Source organism: Harpia harpyja, chromosome 9 (genome assembly GCF_026419915.1).
Source record: "Harpia harpyja isolate bHarHar1 chromosome 9, bHarHar1 primary haplotype, whole genome shotgun sequence".
Classification (NCBI taxonomy): domain Eukaryota; kingdom Metazoa; phylum Chordata; class Aves; order Accipitriformes; family Accipitridae; genus Harpia; species Harpia harpyja.
In genome coordinates, this window is record NC_068948.1 from 42,474,967 (window position 1) to 42,489,904 (window position 14,938).

At 46.1% G+C, this 14,938-nt stretch overlaps 1 protein-coding gene across 6 annotated transcripts; it reads right to left on the reverse strand.

Moving 5' to 3' along the window:
- Positions 1-1,289: 1,289 nt before the first annotated feature.
- On the reverse strand, positions 1,290-14,860 carry ANHX (anomalous homeobox). 6 transcript variants are annotated; one of them, XM_052795727.1, is made up of 10 exons: positions 14,622-14,753; positions 13,702-13,954; positions 12,704-12,977; positions 11,938-12,062; positions 11,612-11,735; positions 10,183-10,369; positions 9,570-9,702; positions 9,012-9,295; positions 4,653-4,740; positions 1,290-2,753 (listed from the first exon to the last, which is right to left on the reverse strand). In XM_052795727.1, the coding sequence occupies exons 3-10, from the start codon at positions 12,950-12,952 to the stop codon at positions 2,564-2,566; spliced, it is 1,380 nt and encodes a 459-aa protein (XP_052651687.1). In that variant the 5' UTR covers positions 12,953-12,977; positions 13,702-13,954; positions 14,622-14,753; the 3' UTR covers positions 1,290-2,563. The 6 variants fall into 6 exon arrangements, with proteins under 6 accessions (XP_052651687.1, XP_052651686.1, XP_052651689.1 ...); XM_052795726.1 differs by lacking the exon at positions 13,702-13,954 and having other exon boundaries at positions 14,622-14,781; XM_052795730.1 differs by lacking the exons at positions 1,290-2,753; positions 13,702-13,954 and adding an exon at positions 3,107-3,216 and having other exon boundaries at positions 14,622-14,781.
- Positions 14,861-14,938: the final 78 nt, after the last annotated feature.

Sequence of the window (14,938 nt, forward strand, 5' to 3'; positions counted from 1 at the left end):
GGCATTGTTAAGATGGTAGAACAAAGGTCAGTTATTTCCAAAACCTAAATACCTGCACTCCCTAGCATGGGTTGTTTTCTTAGAAAATAATCTACTTAATTTTGAATGACAGGTACCTAAAATTTCTATACAGGTGGAGTAATCTTTATCATCTTCCCTGGCAGGGAACAGCACTAAATATTTGAAAGGAGCTGAAATATGTCTCATTGTAAGAGAGGCATCATTCCTCTTTACTCCAATACATCAACAGCAGGGAAACGTAACCACCCTGGCTTTCATCCACATGTATCACATACCATTGACTAGCTAAATCATAGTAATTGCAGTGACATGACATATCATTAGGGGTGAGAATTAAAGTACCTTATTTGGGAACTCATACAAAAATCTATCAAGATCCAGTGTAAATTTTGCTACCGGGCTGCTGCTTCTGCATGAAAGCCGTTTCGCTATTTGGCACACGGCAGCGCCTTGTTTTCTTTCCACCACAGGCCGCAGAAGACGCAGCTCTTCACCACCACAGCGCAAACACCTAGAAAATGGATTTTACGCAGCGTGGCTGGGTTCGCGGTACCTTTCGCCTACCCTCAGCAGCAGCAGCAGTGCCGGGTGTAGCTGCCTCCTACCTCGGAAGAGTTACTTTCCTCCCCTCTCCCGCAGAGCCCTGAGGCTCCCTCAGCCCAGGCGGCCGCGCTCGCTGCCCCGCCCCACCCCGCGCGGGCCGCCAACGGTCGCCGCGCGCGCCCGCTCCGCTGTTGCTACGGCTCGGCGGGAGGCGGCAACCAATCAGGGGACGGCAGGATATATTTGTCGCTGTTGCTACCGGCGCGGTGGACCAATAGGGAGGAAGCAGGAAGGCGGCGCGTGGCCGCCACAGCGGCGGGAAGAGCGCGTGGCCATGTTTGTCACAAGCGGCCACCGCGCTGGCCGAGCCCAGAGGGGCGGTGAGGCGGGGAGCCCGCTTGTGGGGAAGGGGCGAACGCGTCCCTCACGGGTTTCTGGGAGGGCAGCAGTCACCCAGCACCTTTCCTCGGATCCACCCAAGGCCTCATTGCTGAAGAAAACGAAAGTGTGAATGTATGCATAACCCTTCCAAACGTTGCCATTTTGAACACAAAACCTCTGACAACAAGAAAATGGCCTTCCGTGTGAGATCCACCAAAACAAAGGAAGTATCTGGGTCTCAACACACACAAGTGTGCCCAGGACAGCTGGTGCTAGGGTTTTAATATATAATTAAATACCACGTGTGAATAATCACACCCTTACCTTGAAAAATGAACCTTGGAGAAAGAGTCATTCATAACCTTTATTTGCTAACTTTATTACAAAAGGTACTGGAGACAACTACTGCATGTATATCAGGGCTGGAGTTCAGGCAAGGATTACCCCTTTTGCAATACAGATTTTAAAAACAGCAGTAATACTTAGGGAAAATACCCAGAAGACTGCCCAATGACTTGAAGCATTAGTTTTAAACCTGCATCAAGGGTCTGCTTTGCTACTCATGCCCCAGTGCTCTCATACGCAATTCTGCTTTTTAGTCTCCAAGAGAAAGGAAACAGGGCTCCTGATCCCTGAGCAGTGTGAGATGAAGGAGTGTAACAGGCAGCCTTGAGGCTGGGTTAAGTAAGGAAAAGTACTGGGCAAAAGGAACAGAGTTGCGCATGCTCTCCAGGAGAGCTGCAGTGAAACTGCTTACCCCCGCGGAGTAAGCAGCCTTCAGCCAAACACAGTATTAGCCCCACACTTCCTACAGCGTGTAGGAAACAGAGTCTGCACAACTCACACTGCTTTGCAGGGCACTCGTCTGAATAGGATGTGCTCGCCTGCTGCTGCCTGCTGTCAGACTGCTGCAGACCACCTGAAGGGTGACACAATTGCCTTGGCAGTTTCAGTCCATCTAGGTCTGGGGACTGAAAATGGATCAAGAGGGTTCAGCAGCTCCCACCTCCTCCATTCATCCTTCTTTCCCAGGCAATCTGAGTTGCAGGTAGTATTAAATACTGACAACACTGATATGCTGTCCCCCAGTCCTGCAAGAACATTGACTTTAGCACTGAAAATTCTGCCATGCTCCAGTTCACGTCATCTGTGGCACTACGGAGTATGGGATGCTCCAGAAGTTACACCTAGCAGTACAACAGAAATGCAGGGATAAGAAATAGCAGTATTTACCAGCACTTAGCCAAGACCCTATTTTCCAGGCCTGAGAAAAAGTTAACTAATATCCAACCACTAGGCAATGTAACTAAATTTTACTCTTTTTGAGTACAGGAGCTTCATTTACCTTCATGATGTAATGAAAGACTCAGAGCTGACCAGTGCTATGGGTAGAAATATGTAACTGCCACAGAACCAGTGACTTGCTATTTTTAGCATCTACAGTGCAGCTTCAGACTGCTCCAGTAAAAACCTACAATCCACAATGCACCTTTGGTTTCTTCTATCCTTTGCAAAATCCTTAATACAACTGTAACTAAAGCAAACTTTGTAACCATTAGAAAAAGTCTTCATCCTTCTACCTCACTCTCTCTATTCACCTCCATGTCAAACCCCTCATTCATTTAAAAAAAAAAAAAAAAAGAAAAAAAAAAAAAGGAAAGGATGGGGTGTTTCCTGGAGAAGTGCAGACCACATTGAGCATCTCTGCAGGCAGGTCACATTCGTCCACCAGCTGAGAATTCAAAGAGCAGCCATGCTGCCCAGAACGTGTCGCTGGATAACGGGTCAGCAACTGGATCCTCCAGGACCTGAAAGACACAGGAATGAATCAAAGCTTCACCACATACGATCTTTAATGATGCCGTTGCTCACAGTGGAAGAGCTCCTTTGGGCAGACATGCAGTGGCACAAGACTGTGCGATGGGAGGAAATGTTAGTGGTGAGGGCTGTGTGCATGAAGTGACAAAGTCCTTGTTCCCCTCTAAGTTCAGGACGTGGGTGTAAAAATTACAAGCACAATTAGTGCACAATTCAACTCTTAGTAATTCAGAGAAGAGCAATTCCCTTCCCTTTGCCCAAGGCATTGGCTCCTATAAAAGCAAGTAAAACAGAGGGTAAGACCAGAATGAAATAATTAAGAAGGGAGTGATCACCTGAAGGAGGGAGCTCTGTTCAGGGAGAGAAAGAAATGTCTCCAAAATGAATTAACTTTTGTTTGTTTGTTTGCTTGTTTTGTTTTTCTCTCATTTTGGCTCTGCTGGGATGCATTACCTACGAAAAGCAAATTGAAAGTCATGTGTGGACAAAAGGAAGTGTACATCTGGACCCCTGTGGTTCACACATAGGAACCAAACATCTGCATATTCCTGCAACAAGCCTAGGGCAAGTTGATTCAGCAAGAAAAAGAGTGCCCAGGAAGTCTGTAGAATGCTGTAAGATCATTTACCCATTCCAGCTCTTCCCTTTCCTACAGTGCACATTAAAATATGCAAGAATTGCTTTTCTGAATTCCTGAACCGAGTAATTATTACAAACATTTGAAGATGTCCCCTTTTGACATCTGCAGGCATCACATGGTATCTTGCTCCCCAGCCCACATTGCACTGAGTGTCATGTTTCTATACCATTGCAAAATCAGTGCAAGAATGCAAAACAGCAAGATGAAAACCCTAGCTACAGAGACTGCATGCTCTGGAAATCTTAGAAAAGGCTCATTCATTATTAATGCCCAAAGCTTTCCTGCTCATCTGGCTCACATTATGGCTGGTAATAAGGCCACTTTCCAAGATACAGATCTTTATATTGATGCTTTCAAAGGCTCAAAAGAGGTTCTGTTACTGCCCTCAGAGCTGCAGCCGCTTCCTATAATGAGGCCAGCAGATATGGTCTCCTGCTTTTAAAAATCTCTTAAAAAGGTTTTCCCCAGCAGCTTACACTGCAAGAGAAACACAAATGGATAACTGATCAGTAGACCAACACATGTGAAGCCAAAAAATAGCTCAAGGTACAGTTTAGAGAGGGCTTTCTTGGGTCCTATTTTTAAGTAACATTTAATTCACAGATGTGCTCCCACCCCCTTGAAAGCACCAGATTTCTAACTTCTATTCTCTACTGCCTTAAAATCACCATGAGAAGGCATGCTGGCTGCATCCAGATCACGGGAGTAACTTCTTTTATCATTTCCTATAATAACACTGCTCTGCTATCAGCCATCTCGGAACAGTGCAAAATCCCTTTTCCTCAGCAATAACACAGACTTGGAAATGAAAATTACATGAAAGATTTTAAGATGTCTGAGAGAGTAGACTCAAATTCTGCAGAACCCCTCAGAGGGGAGGACCCTCAAGCAGCGATTTTCCTGTCATCTTCTTTCCACAATGCTAGGTGAGTCCTCCATTGCTCAAAATCTAAATGACACTTTGGATCTGCACAGGTTGCTTTGGCTATCATTTCAATGACACATTTAGTAAAATCAGGGTCTGATAAGCAATCCAAGTGGAAAAAACAACAAAAACACCTCTCCTCCTAGCATCTGCTGGATGCTACCCAGGGAATGCTCAGTTTGCTCTGAACTGGATTCTGCTTAGATCAGACATGTTTCATACTACATACGATGTGAGATTTGACATCTCCTGTGTGAGAGCTACAGCTGGATAGTGTGTATAGGGCTGAGCTCCTTTCTCTGAACATTAGGTGTGTTCTTTTACCTGGCTTTGTCCCAAGGCTTGGCTTTGTTCCATGCAGGGTGCAGAAACAGGTGGGCACTGAGGCTTGCCAAACACAGTCTGACAGGAACTGGAAGAAAATATGATATACAAATGCATTTGTATTTATGCTCTACTCACTACTTACTGTAATGTTTTGCAGCAGGACAAGAGGGGCTGTTGGCAAGACTATTCTTTCAGCAGAGTTCCGTTAAGCTGTCTACAAACCTGCCCCATTTCTCCAAATTGTTATGGCCTGAATATACAGATTCTGCCCTGGGAGGACTAGCCTGACCAGGAGCAGTATAGAGGAATGACATCTCGATTTGCAACTTTCCTTATGCCCTCAGGACACTCTCCATAAACAAGGAGAAGTCTACCAAAATGTGTCTCTCCTGGAACATATTTTAAAAAACACAGATCTTAAGAGTCAAAACAGATAAACATGTGGCTTTAGACATAGCCACAACATTGGCTACGATTCTATTATAGCTTTTCAAGGCCGCCAGTCAAGACTCTGGGGACATAGCTTCCCCGTCTGCACCTCCCTTCGGGGCTCTGCCAACATCCCGAAAGAGGTCATAGTCTGCGGGCACTGGGTCAAGTAGGAGACACTGGGTACTTGACAGTGGGATGTTCTCTCCCTTTATCACCAACTCAAAAGTATCTATACTCCAGCAACACTGTCCATACCGCACCCAGAACAGCCCAGGGTATGAAGGGCCACACAGGCCCAGACCAAAGGTGCCAAGTAACAGAGCATAGGAAAAAAGTACAAGAAACAAGGCAAGTGGTCAAGTTGCCCTTCCTTGGAATACCCTCCAGGTTCCAGCAATCAGTCTTGGGACTCCTCTGCTGGAGACTGCATTCAGGCAATTACATGTACTAACGACAAATGGATTCAACCCCCTGCCCCCCAAGAATTTGTCTCATCCTTTTTCATAGCCCACTTACACTGACAGACACAATGCCCTTAGCAAAAAATTCTGCGATTTAATTAGGCTACATGCCAAAAAGTAGCCTCGTGCGTTTTGAACTTGCTGTCTGCCAGTGTCAGGGTGCTGGGTTATCCAGAGGGGAGAGCCTAACAAGCAGGAAGATTCCTAGCACTCCAAGCTGGAATCCCAAAAATGCAGGCAGAAGCGGTAAGCTGCAATGAACATCTCAGCACTGATGTTTTCTAAATCAATATGCTGGCTCACAAATGCAGTCTGTCTTGCTCCATAGAGTTCAGTGTGCTTTTCTGTTTGAAATGGGAAGCATGAGAGAGTTATATTCTGCATGAACCATTAGCTGGGCTACGTTCCACCTGTCCCAACTCGAGGAGTGAGGAGGATACACCACCACTATCTGTAAAAGCGAGCATCTGTTTGGTGTCCACAGGGACTTCCAGTTCGCTAGCTGGATCAAATTCTCCTGTCAGGCAGCAGGAGCAGATGGAGACAGTCAGCTTCCAGCCCGGTTCCCCCTCACACTCCCACCTCGCAGTCCTGTAGATCATAAGAGGTTTGGATACAGCCCAAATGCATAGGACCGACTGTAAAAAGCCCATTAAAGAAATCAACAGGAATTGTTCTAATAAGCTTTCAGGCCAAGTCCTTTCCAAGTAGGCACCTTTAAAAATGAGACAAGCAGATTAAGGGTCCTTTGTCTGACTTGCAGCTCTACCTCTGCACTTACAAAGCAGGGAGTCACAGGTGCTGGCAGGGCAGTGAAAGCATAACACTAAGTCCACTCCAGGTGGGTGACCTTGGCTAAATAATTTCCTTCTCTGTGCTTTACTCTTATCTGTAAAGCGGGGATAACTTCACTGCCCTCTCTTTCCAGGATAGCAACACTCATTCCCAGATGACTGATGCTCATTGCAACATTACTGCTAAAGATGACTCTGGTGACACCATACTTCTCTCTAATCCGGTAACTCTGCTAGAGGGCTCTGCCTGATAACAAAAGTGATCCTCATTCATTGCCATTCACTGAGCAGTGATCTTACCCAAGACTATCCACACAAGGTCTCCCAGCTCTCTAGAGAGAAATTGCAAAAAGGGCCTAGATGAAATTGCAGCCTAAGCATCACTCATTTCTAAAGAGATCGATGTTCCATAGCATTCATGGTATTTTGGGGAGTTCAAGGTTTTGGGGGGAGCTGGACCAGGCCACTAAACAGGGTTTATGAATAGAGTTCAAATAACTATATCCTCACCAGAAGGTGTCAAAGAAGGAGCAAGTCCTGCCCCTGCCAGGAATACGATAAAGGGTGTGTGGATTCCTGGCACAACTGACATACCCAACAAGGAGACATTCACCATAGATTTCTGCTACTGGCGGAACATATTTTAAAAATAAACATGAGCTCACTCTAGAGTCAGAACATACAATTTTAAATCCAGCCAAAATATTGCCAGCAAGCCTCATTGATCTTTCATGACCTTTAGCCACTGTTTAAAACTGTGAATCCTAAAACACAGACTGAGGTGGGTTTACAATGCCCAGACCTGGGTTCTCCCCAGCGATTCAGAGCGAGGAGTCTGACACGAATGTGAAGAACTGTAGGCACCAAGCCAACTGGGAAACAGGGGTAAAAGGCAGAAATGTTTTTAGCAGGGAACTGGGAGGTGAAAACCCACTGATCTTTATCTCCAGTGAATCACTGCCTTCCCTTGTTGCTTGACAAGCCACAAAGCCTGTCTGTGCCTCTGCTTCCTCATCTATAAAGTGGGAATAAAACTGCTTCTACCTGCCTCTGACGTATTATTGACAGTATCAAGCAGAAGGGTTATGAAATGGGGCTAGTGCTCCTGCTCTGTCTTGCAGATCAGTAAATTAAAGGAACTTCGTAATGTCTGTTTGGCAGTTTTTATTTTTATGTAACATTATGGAAGTTGTATAACATACAGAAGATGGCACAGATTTTTGTTGTTTTGCATTCTGTGAATTTATCTCAAGTCCCAGAGAAAACCTGCAGCCTGAAACATTTGTTACAGGTGGAAAACAGAAAGACAGAACAGTGCCTGTCTTTCTTCCAATTTGGAAAGCTTGCACTATGGAATAATCTTGTCATGAGGTTATGAAGCTACAAAAACTATTTTAGGATTAAGTATGGGCCCTACCAACCCAGCCCACAGCATCAGCTCTCACTGGATCAGTACAGGATATGATTTTCTGCCAAAAAGAAAAATGGGCAAATAGCTTAGAAGCTAAACCTGCTTTAAAGAGAGGGGTTCATATCTTTTCTGATGAGGCTGGCCCCGAATCTCCGTTGTGCCACCACTGTAAAACACATATACATTTATACAGCTTTTCCTATTTCCACTGCACAGATATAAATATCTGCAAAATATGATGGACACAAGGAGAGTCAGGCCCCTGGAATGAGATGCATCACTACACTCTTTCTGCAACCCTCTTCAACGCAGGGATCAGGACAAGGCTAGATCCACAGCATCACTGTTATTCCTGCCTTTAAGAAGCCCAGTGCTTTCCACTACTTTACCTGTGGGGAAGAATAGATTCCAGGGTCCCTAGCTGTCCTTCTCTAAGGATGAAGCTTTCAACCTCTAAATCTGACTGCTGACTGAGTCTTCCTGAACTGGCCTCAATACAGCCACCTTGAGGGACTCTGCTCAAGGGAGCTCTGATACCTGCTGAAATAAATGCTCGTATTAAAGACAATTACAGATAACATGACCCCAACCTCTGACCTAGCTATTCCTCCCCTCCTTGCTCCACGTTCACCAGCGGCTGGGTGAGTGGCAGTCACAGCACTTTGTTCTGTGGACCTACAGCAAAAGCAGGTGGACATCACTTAGGTATCCTATCAAGGCTATTCTGAAGAACAGGGAGAAGAAAAGAGATGGTGGGAATGCTGAACAAGACTGGACAGGAAGGAAACAGAGGAGAGAGAAAGAATAGCAGGAAGGAGGAAGGAAACTGAGAATGTGTTGCTGAAGACAAGCACCATGTCACAGTTAAAAAGTTCCCAGCCTCTGCTCAGGCAATCTCTTAAGAATGACAGGCATTTAAAAACCCAAAAGCTTGCAAATTGACAAGGTGAGCACACAACACCTGAAGGGAATCTTCCAATGGAAATGCTAAAAGGAATCCACCTTGCTGGAAAAGTACTATCTTACGGAAGCAGTTACTGTTTAAGCAAAAGAGTAAGAATGTCCGTTTCAACGCCTTAAATCAACAGGTTTTCTTCATTGAGCTACTATGGGAGCAGAACTCCAGAGCTCAAGATAAGCCCTGCTCCCATTTGTCATGACATTGGAAAGCCACGTAAGTGAGCAAGAGTATTTACAACAAAGGCAAGAGAAGCTTGAAAACTCTTAAGGTCAACGATCTGGGTGCAGTTTTACTAACCTTCTATACTTGGGGTCCACATCGAGCCAGAGACTCCTCTGGCGCTGCAAGGGGCCTGCCACATGGCCAGCCGTTCATCTGGGAAGCTAAGGGACCCACAAGAGCACAGGACAAAGTTATCCAGCTGGGGGCTGGCATCAGAACTGCTCGCTACTTCTCTGGGCTGCAGGACAGCAGAGTTAAAGCAGGTTCCTGGTTCCAGCACAGCCTCAGTGTAAAAAGCTACAGGTTGTTCAGTGTTGTGAGTGGTCCTTCCTTCATACAGCTCACTGCTCTGCATAAAGCTGTAATGATGGAGAAAACAAATCAGCCAGACATACTGCTTTACAAAGAGGGAGGATGCCCCCAGCTAAATCTTCGAATCCTGCCCTTGACAGCTGGGAGGTGAACTGCTAGATGCTCCGACTGCCTGATGCTGGGCATGGACCATTCCCATCTATGGAGTCACAACTCCTAAGTGATGTCCCCTGGGAACTGACATGAAAGTCAGTTCCATGAACAAGTTTAAAGGTTGCTTCATCTCTGAACTGTCCCTTTAAAGACCTTTTCATACATCACCTGGATTCCAGCATCTTTAAATAAGTTCCTTCAGGAGGCTTATCCAGATCTGCAGCTGACTGCTCCCACCCTGGGTCACAGGGCACAAGGGTTATCTCCACTTGCTCAGAGCCGATGCCTACACAAGATCCATCTGAAAGGTGCAGGCCGGGCAGGTGAAGGAACACTAGTTACTCCAAAAAGCAATGAAACAAGTCTAATTTGCCAAATGTAGCAAGACCCTCTTATTCCTCGTGACTGAAGTTTGGTCAAGATTCTGTGAAGGGTCATGGAAATACTGGGTTTTACCGGAGTACTGCCCTGATACCAGAATCTGAGAGCTAAAACCTGCTGCCTCCCATGTACTTGCTTTCATTTGGTGCCCCTTCTGAGATGGGCATCTCTTTTCACCTGTCCTTGCACAGGCATTATAAATGTTTGCTCCTTTGATAGAGTGATAGCCTCTAGCCAAACAATGAGGCACTCCACTGAAGTAGAGTCCTCCAGTGTCCACTCGGTCCATCAGCATATAGACGCTGTTCTGGAGAAGGAGTATCCTTCCCTTCCTGAGGGAATTTAAAATTGTTTTTCAGCTTTCTGGATCACACCCTAAGCCCATTAGGAAGAAACAAACCTTCAGTTTGTGAAATGTAGGATCCTTTATCCTGCTGCTCCTTTGTGTGGTAAGTCAAAGCCCTCTCAGGACATGAGCTGTTGAGCTTTTCTGTACGAGGGAGGCAGGATTTTTGACGTCGTCGATAATTTGCAAACCAATTATAGACCTGAGTTGGCTGCAGGTTCATGTCCCGAGCCAATCCTTCCTGCAAAACCAGGTGTAGGGAGAGATCAATGGAAAAAGAATAAACCACATCCGAATAATCAGGCTTTTCCCTTCAGTTCCAAAAGCAGCCCAGCAAAAGAGCTTTCAAACCCAAGGACATTTGTTCACTAGGTCTCCGATAAGTCTATGTGGATCTCATCGAGACCAATTTATAAACTCAGAAGAGCTGTTGGAAAACACATTCAACCCTGCTCCCCTAGTCAATTTGTTTGCTAAAGGAAACCATATACTGCTATTTTATATTGCCATATTTAAATGTAAAACCTCACCAAAGCATGCTCTTCCCACAGAACGACAGCTTCACATCACTAACATGACACTAATGCATTTACCACATTAAATAGTTTTCACAAACTGTAAGCAGTATAAACATCTGTATCACGTTCACAGAAAAATTTCTGCTGTATTAAACTGTTAAATAATAGATCACATAAGTGAAGAACGTATTGGGAAAGTAATGCATAAGTGATCATTGTATCCTGACCTTTTATCATGCAACCTCATTATGCTCCCAATTCAGATTGTTTTTTTAAAATGAAAATTTGGAAGTTGTTGCTGCTTTGTGAAGAAAGAAATAAACCATCTTGACATTGCAGAACTATTCCCCAGGCCATTCTGCTTCATATAAGAAGGGTGTTAGAAAAATTGAGCACCACAGAGGCAGACTTTAAAGTCTGAAGCCTTCAACTTGCAAGGTAGTAATCAACAAGGATTACTAAATTAGTTCATGTGTCACTTTCATTACAAATACGTCCCTGTCCAAATAAGGTAGATACATGCATACATCAACACAGCCTATCGCATTTTCAAACTCTGTGAATTTAATGTGATACGTCAGTACAAAATATATTCTGGTAAGCAAACTGCAATTTTGTACAGGCTATAACTCATTCAAGTCAGAACTATTTATCACTGTAATACAGCTCTTCTGAGTGATGGCTGTTTTGCTGCCTATGCTCAATCACTACATAATTAGAATGGTTAACAGCCCAGTAAGGAAGTTATTTCCCCTGATCTTTAGTCCAAAGCAAGTGAAATTACTTAGCGTGAACTTGAAGATTTTTTTAAAGAAACCTTTAGGAAAAGATCAAATATGGGAAATCGCAGCCTCACTGGGGCTTCTGAAAGCAAGAATTTAGAACGAAACCAGTTATAGACCCCTGATCGCAGAGTTCTGCTTTTCTGTCACTAAGAGACTTGACTGAAAGTAGCAAATCCCTACCCGCTGTTTCTTGTTTGGATTTGTCGTCACCTCTGCAGCAAACCTGCGCAGTTGCTGACGTACTTCATCTGAATAGTTTCGATTCTTCAAACCTTCAGGACAAAGGGAAACAGGCGGAGGATTCCTGTACACGGAAGAAAACAGGATTAAAAAGGACCCAAAAAGAGTCATTCACATTCATGGGAATTTGCTCACATTGCCACAAGTGGTCAAAGTGCCAAGAAAAACCTAGCTCCAAGAAGCAGCCATCCTGAGATGCAAAAACAGCCCCTGCATCTGCTAACTACAGCAGAGAAAAAAATTTCCATTTCCCCACACCATGGTACCTCTTCCTGCAACGGAATTTCTGCAGTGGTGTCAGAAAATCCGTGTGGTGTTTCTCCATAACCCTCTGGTAGTGAATCTCATGCCAAAGTTGCACCAGCTCCTCCTTCTCTTCAGCCTTGCAATACTAAAACAAAACAGTATGTAAGCAAACTCTTTCCAGGTAGTCAGTCAGGCTCCCTATAAAATAGGAGAAAACCTTCAAGAACTAGAAACTTACTCAGAGATTCTTACTGCTTTGACAAAGCTAGTAGCATTATCCAAGTATATGGCTCGCTGTACTTTCTCTAATGTACGCAGGGAGTTGCCTGCCTAATTCCTTCTTTTCCCCTGGTGAAAAGGGCTACATTACCAGATCTAGAGACCAAAATCCCTCACCTTGAGTGGTGCCCTCCAGCCTTCCTCATATCTTCCCATCCTGGTAAGCCCTCTAAACTTGGCCTCCCTAAGGCTTTTATGTCCTGAGCCTTAAGTTTGTGAAAAACTCCAAGAACCACCACACTAGAAAACAAAAATCCTGCTTTCACAAACTACAACCAACCCCCTAATCACCCAATTACCTTCTTCCCCTTGGCTGATTGATAGTAACCACCTATAGCAAAGGCTTTATCCTGTGTTTCAGGTCAACCAACACACAGATATCACCTTCCACAGCCGTACACCAGCTGGAAATGCTCCACGTGCTGCAGTTCAGGTACCTCTGCACTAACTACTATTTTTCTAATAATGATTTTTGTCTCCATGAAGAAACAAAGAACACATCCCTACCTCCAGGAGTCTGCAGGCTGTGTCATGCTGCCCATTATGAATATGAACGAACACGCAAGCTCGGACAACATGGATGTTAGTGAGAAAATACATCTTGTGTTTGCATCCCATCATGGCCCCAACCAGCTTCTCCAGACTAGGAGATGAGCTCTGGAGGTCCTGGCAAAGCTGTCCTGCTAGATCCAGCAGCTTGGCAGGTGGGGGGTCCTTGTTTTTATTCCTATTTAACATGGCCATGAACCGCTTCATCCTTACGTCCTGTTGGAAGCTTCTTCTATGCAATGCACAAAGTTGTGGTTAGATAAAAACTATTATCTCCTATTTTTAGCTTCTATGGTATGCTTTTTTGTTGTTTGTTTAAAGGAAAGAAATTCACTGTGCTGTTAAAAGCAGCCTGAGGACCTCAAAACACTTAAAATAAAACCAGACCTAAAGCAGCCCTGAAAGGCCAAAGCCACACCAGGTTTGTAGTTGAGAAAACTGAGCTCAAAAAGACACATTAAACTTGCCCCAAAACTTGGAGACTGAAGGAGGCAGCCAAAGCAGGAGGGCTGCTGTGGGGACCCACACGCTGGGCTGGCCCCAGTCTTCCCCGCTTCGGTCTGTGTGCACAGCTGGGGACACTGGGGTGCTGCAGAGCTGCCAGCACTGCCCACCCCCCCCACATGTGCCTCCAGACCCTCCGCTCCTGTTCGGATCAGGTACCCCCATATCCAAATCACAACACGAAGCTTTACATCCTCTGCTTACAGGTTAAAACTACCAGAACGTGAAGCCCAGAGACATTCAGGTGAAATTAATGAGCTTTTTCTCCAAAATGGCATGGGACAGGCCAGGAGCAGCCGGCAGTTACAGCAAAGTGTAACTTAAATGACCGTCGGGACTGTTTTTCGCCCATTTTCCTGGGGAAAGGGGGCCGCCGCGATGCCCTCGGGGACACCCCACCCCTGGGCCAACTCCAGCCCCACCGGACAAAAGGAGGAAAAGCTGTTAAATACCTGCGAGGTTGAGGAGCACGGACACCCCCGGCAGCCCCGTCCCCTCCGGAGCCCGCCCCGGCTCCCCGGCCCCTTCCTCCCGCGGCGAAGCGCCGGGCCCCGGTACGTGTCCGCCGGGCCCCGGAGGAGGGCGGCGGGGGCTCCTTCCTTCCCTCCCTCCCGCCCCTGCGCCGGGAAAGGCCGGGCTGCGGGACCCTGGGAGCGCAAGGCCAGTGCTGCAGCCAGCCGAAACCTCACCCTTGTCCAGGGCCTCCTGCGGGGGAGGGAAGGAGGGAGGGAAGAGCTTTGCAGCCTTAAAAGCGATCCCGGTTTGCAGGTGCGGAGCCTCTGGTGGCCTCCGGGTCCTTGCACGGGGCGGGGGGGGGGGTGTTGCAGGGCTGCCCCTGCAAGCCACCCCCGCCCCCCCCCCCCCTTAAATTGCTTTGACAAAGCAACTGCTGCCTGCACAGCTACTTCCATAGTAAAATGATGTAGAATAGAAGGCAGCAAGTTGCTTTCAATAGTAGAGAGTATTTTTGAAGATGTTAACAGGGACCAGGCGTGCACTGGTAATTTTGACACGCTGAGATGAACTGAATGAAGAGGCATGCAGCTCAAACCCACCTTTTCTAGGTGGGTGCTGTCTAATAACAGATGAGTCATCCAGACTCAGTTTAGGGGATAAAACTGAAGCAGCAATGATTTTTTTCTTGAATCAGGTCTGAACACCACTGTGAATGTGTCAGCCCTCTGCTGACTTCAATTTAGCGAGGACAGATAACAATAGTAACGATCTCGCAGCAGGAGTCAACAGCCCCCCCACGCACAGCGCTCCCGGGTGCAGGTCCTGAACCCGCCCTGAATCCACACTTAAATAACTAGCTCATGCCCAGGCCATGCGCCATATGCAAGCTTTCTCTGCAAAGACAAAGACTACATACTTGAGCGTAGGCATCTTCGTTTTGCTGCATGCAGACATATCCTAAAAATCTGCTCGTAATCCTCCTTGTTCCTCCAGTCGGCAGCATCTCGTGTTCAGTCGCCCTTGAGTTCTCCTTAGGCTTGGATGCTGGCCTTGCAGGACAGTAACTAGCTTCTTGCTCCTGCTGCATGACACTGTTCTAGATCCAGAGCTGGAGACAGAAAGTCCTGGATGCTTAAAGGACAAAGCCCCACCACTGAACTTCGAGCATTTCATTATCATGCTGAACATAAGCAGCAGTATTTCCTTTTGGCAATTATTCTCCTTTACTCCCCG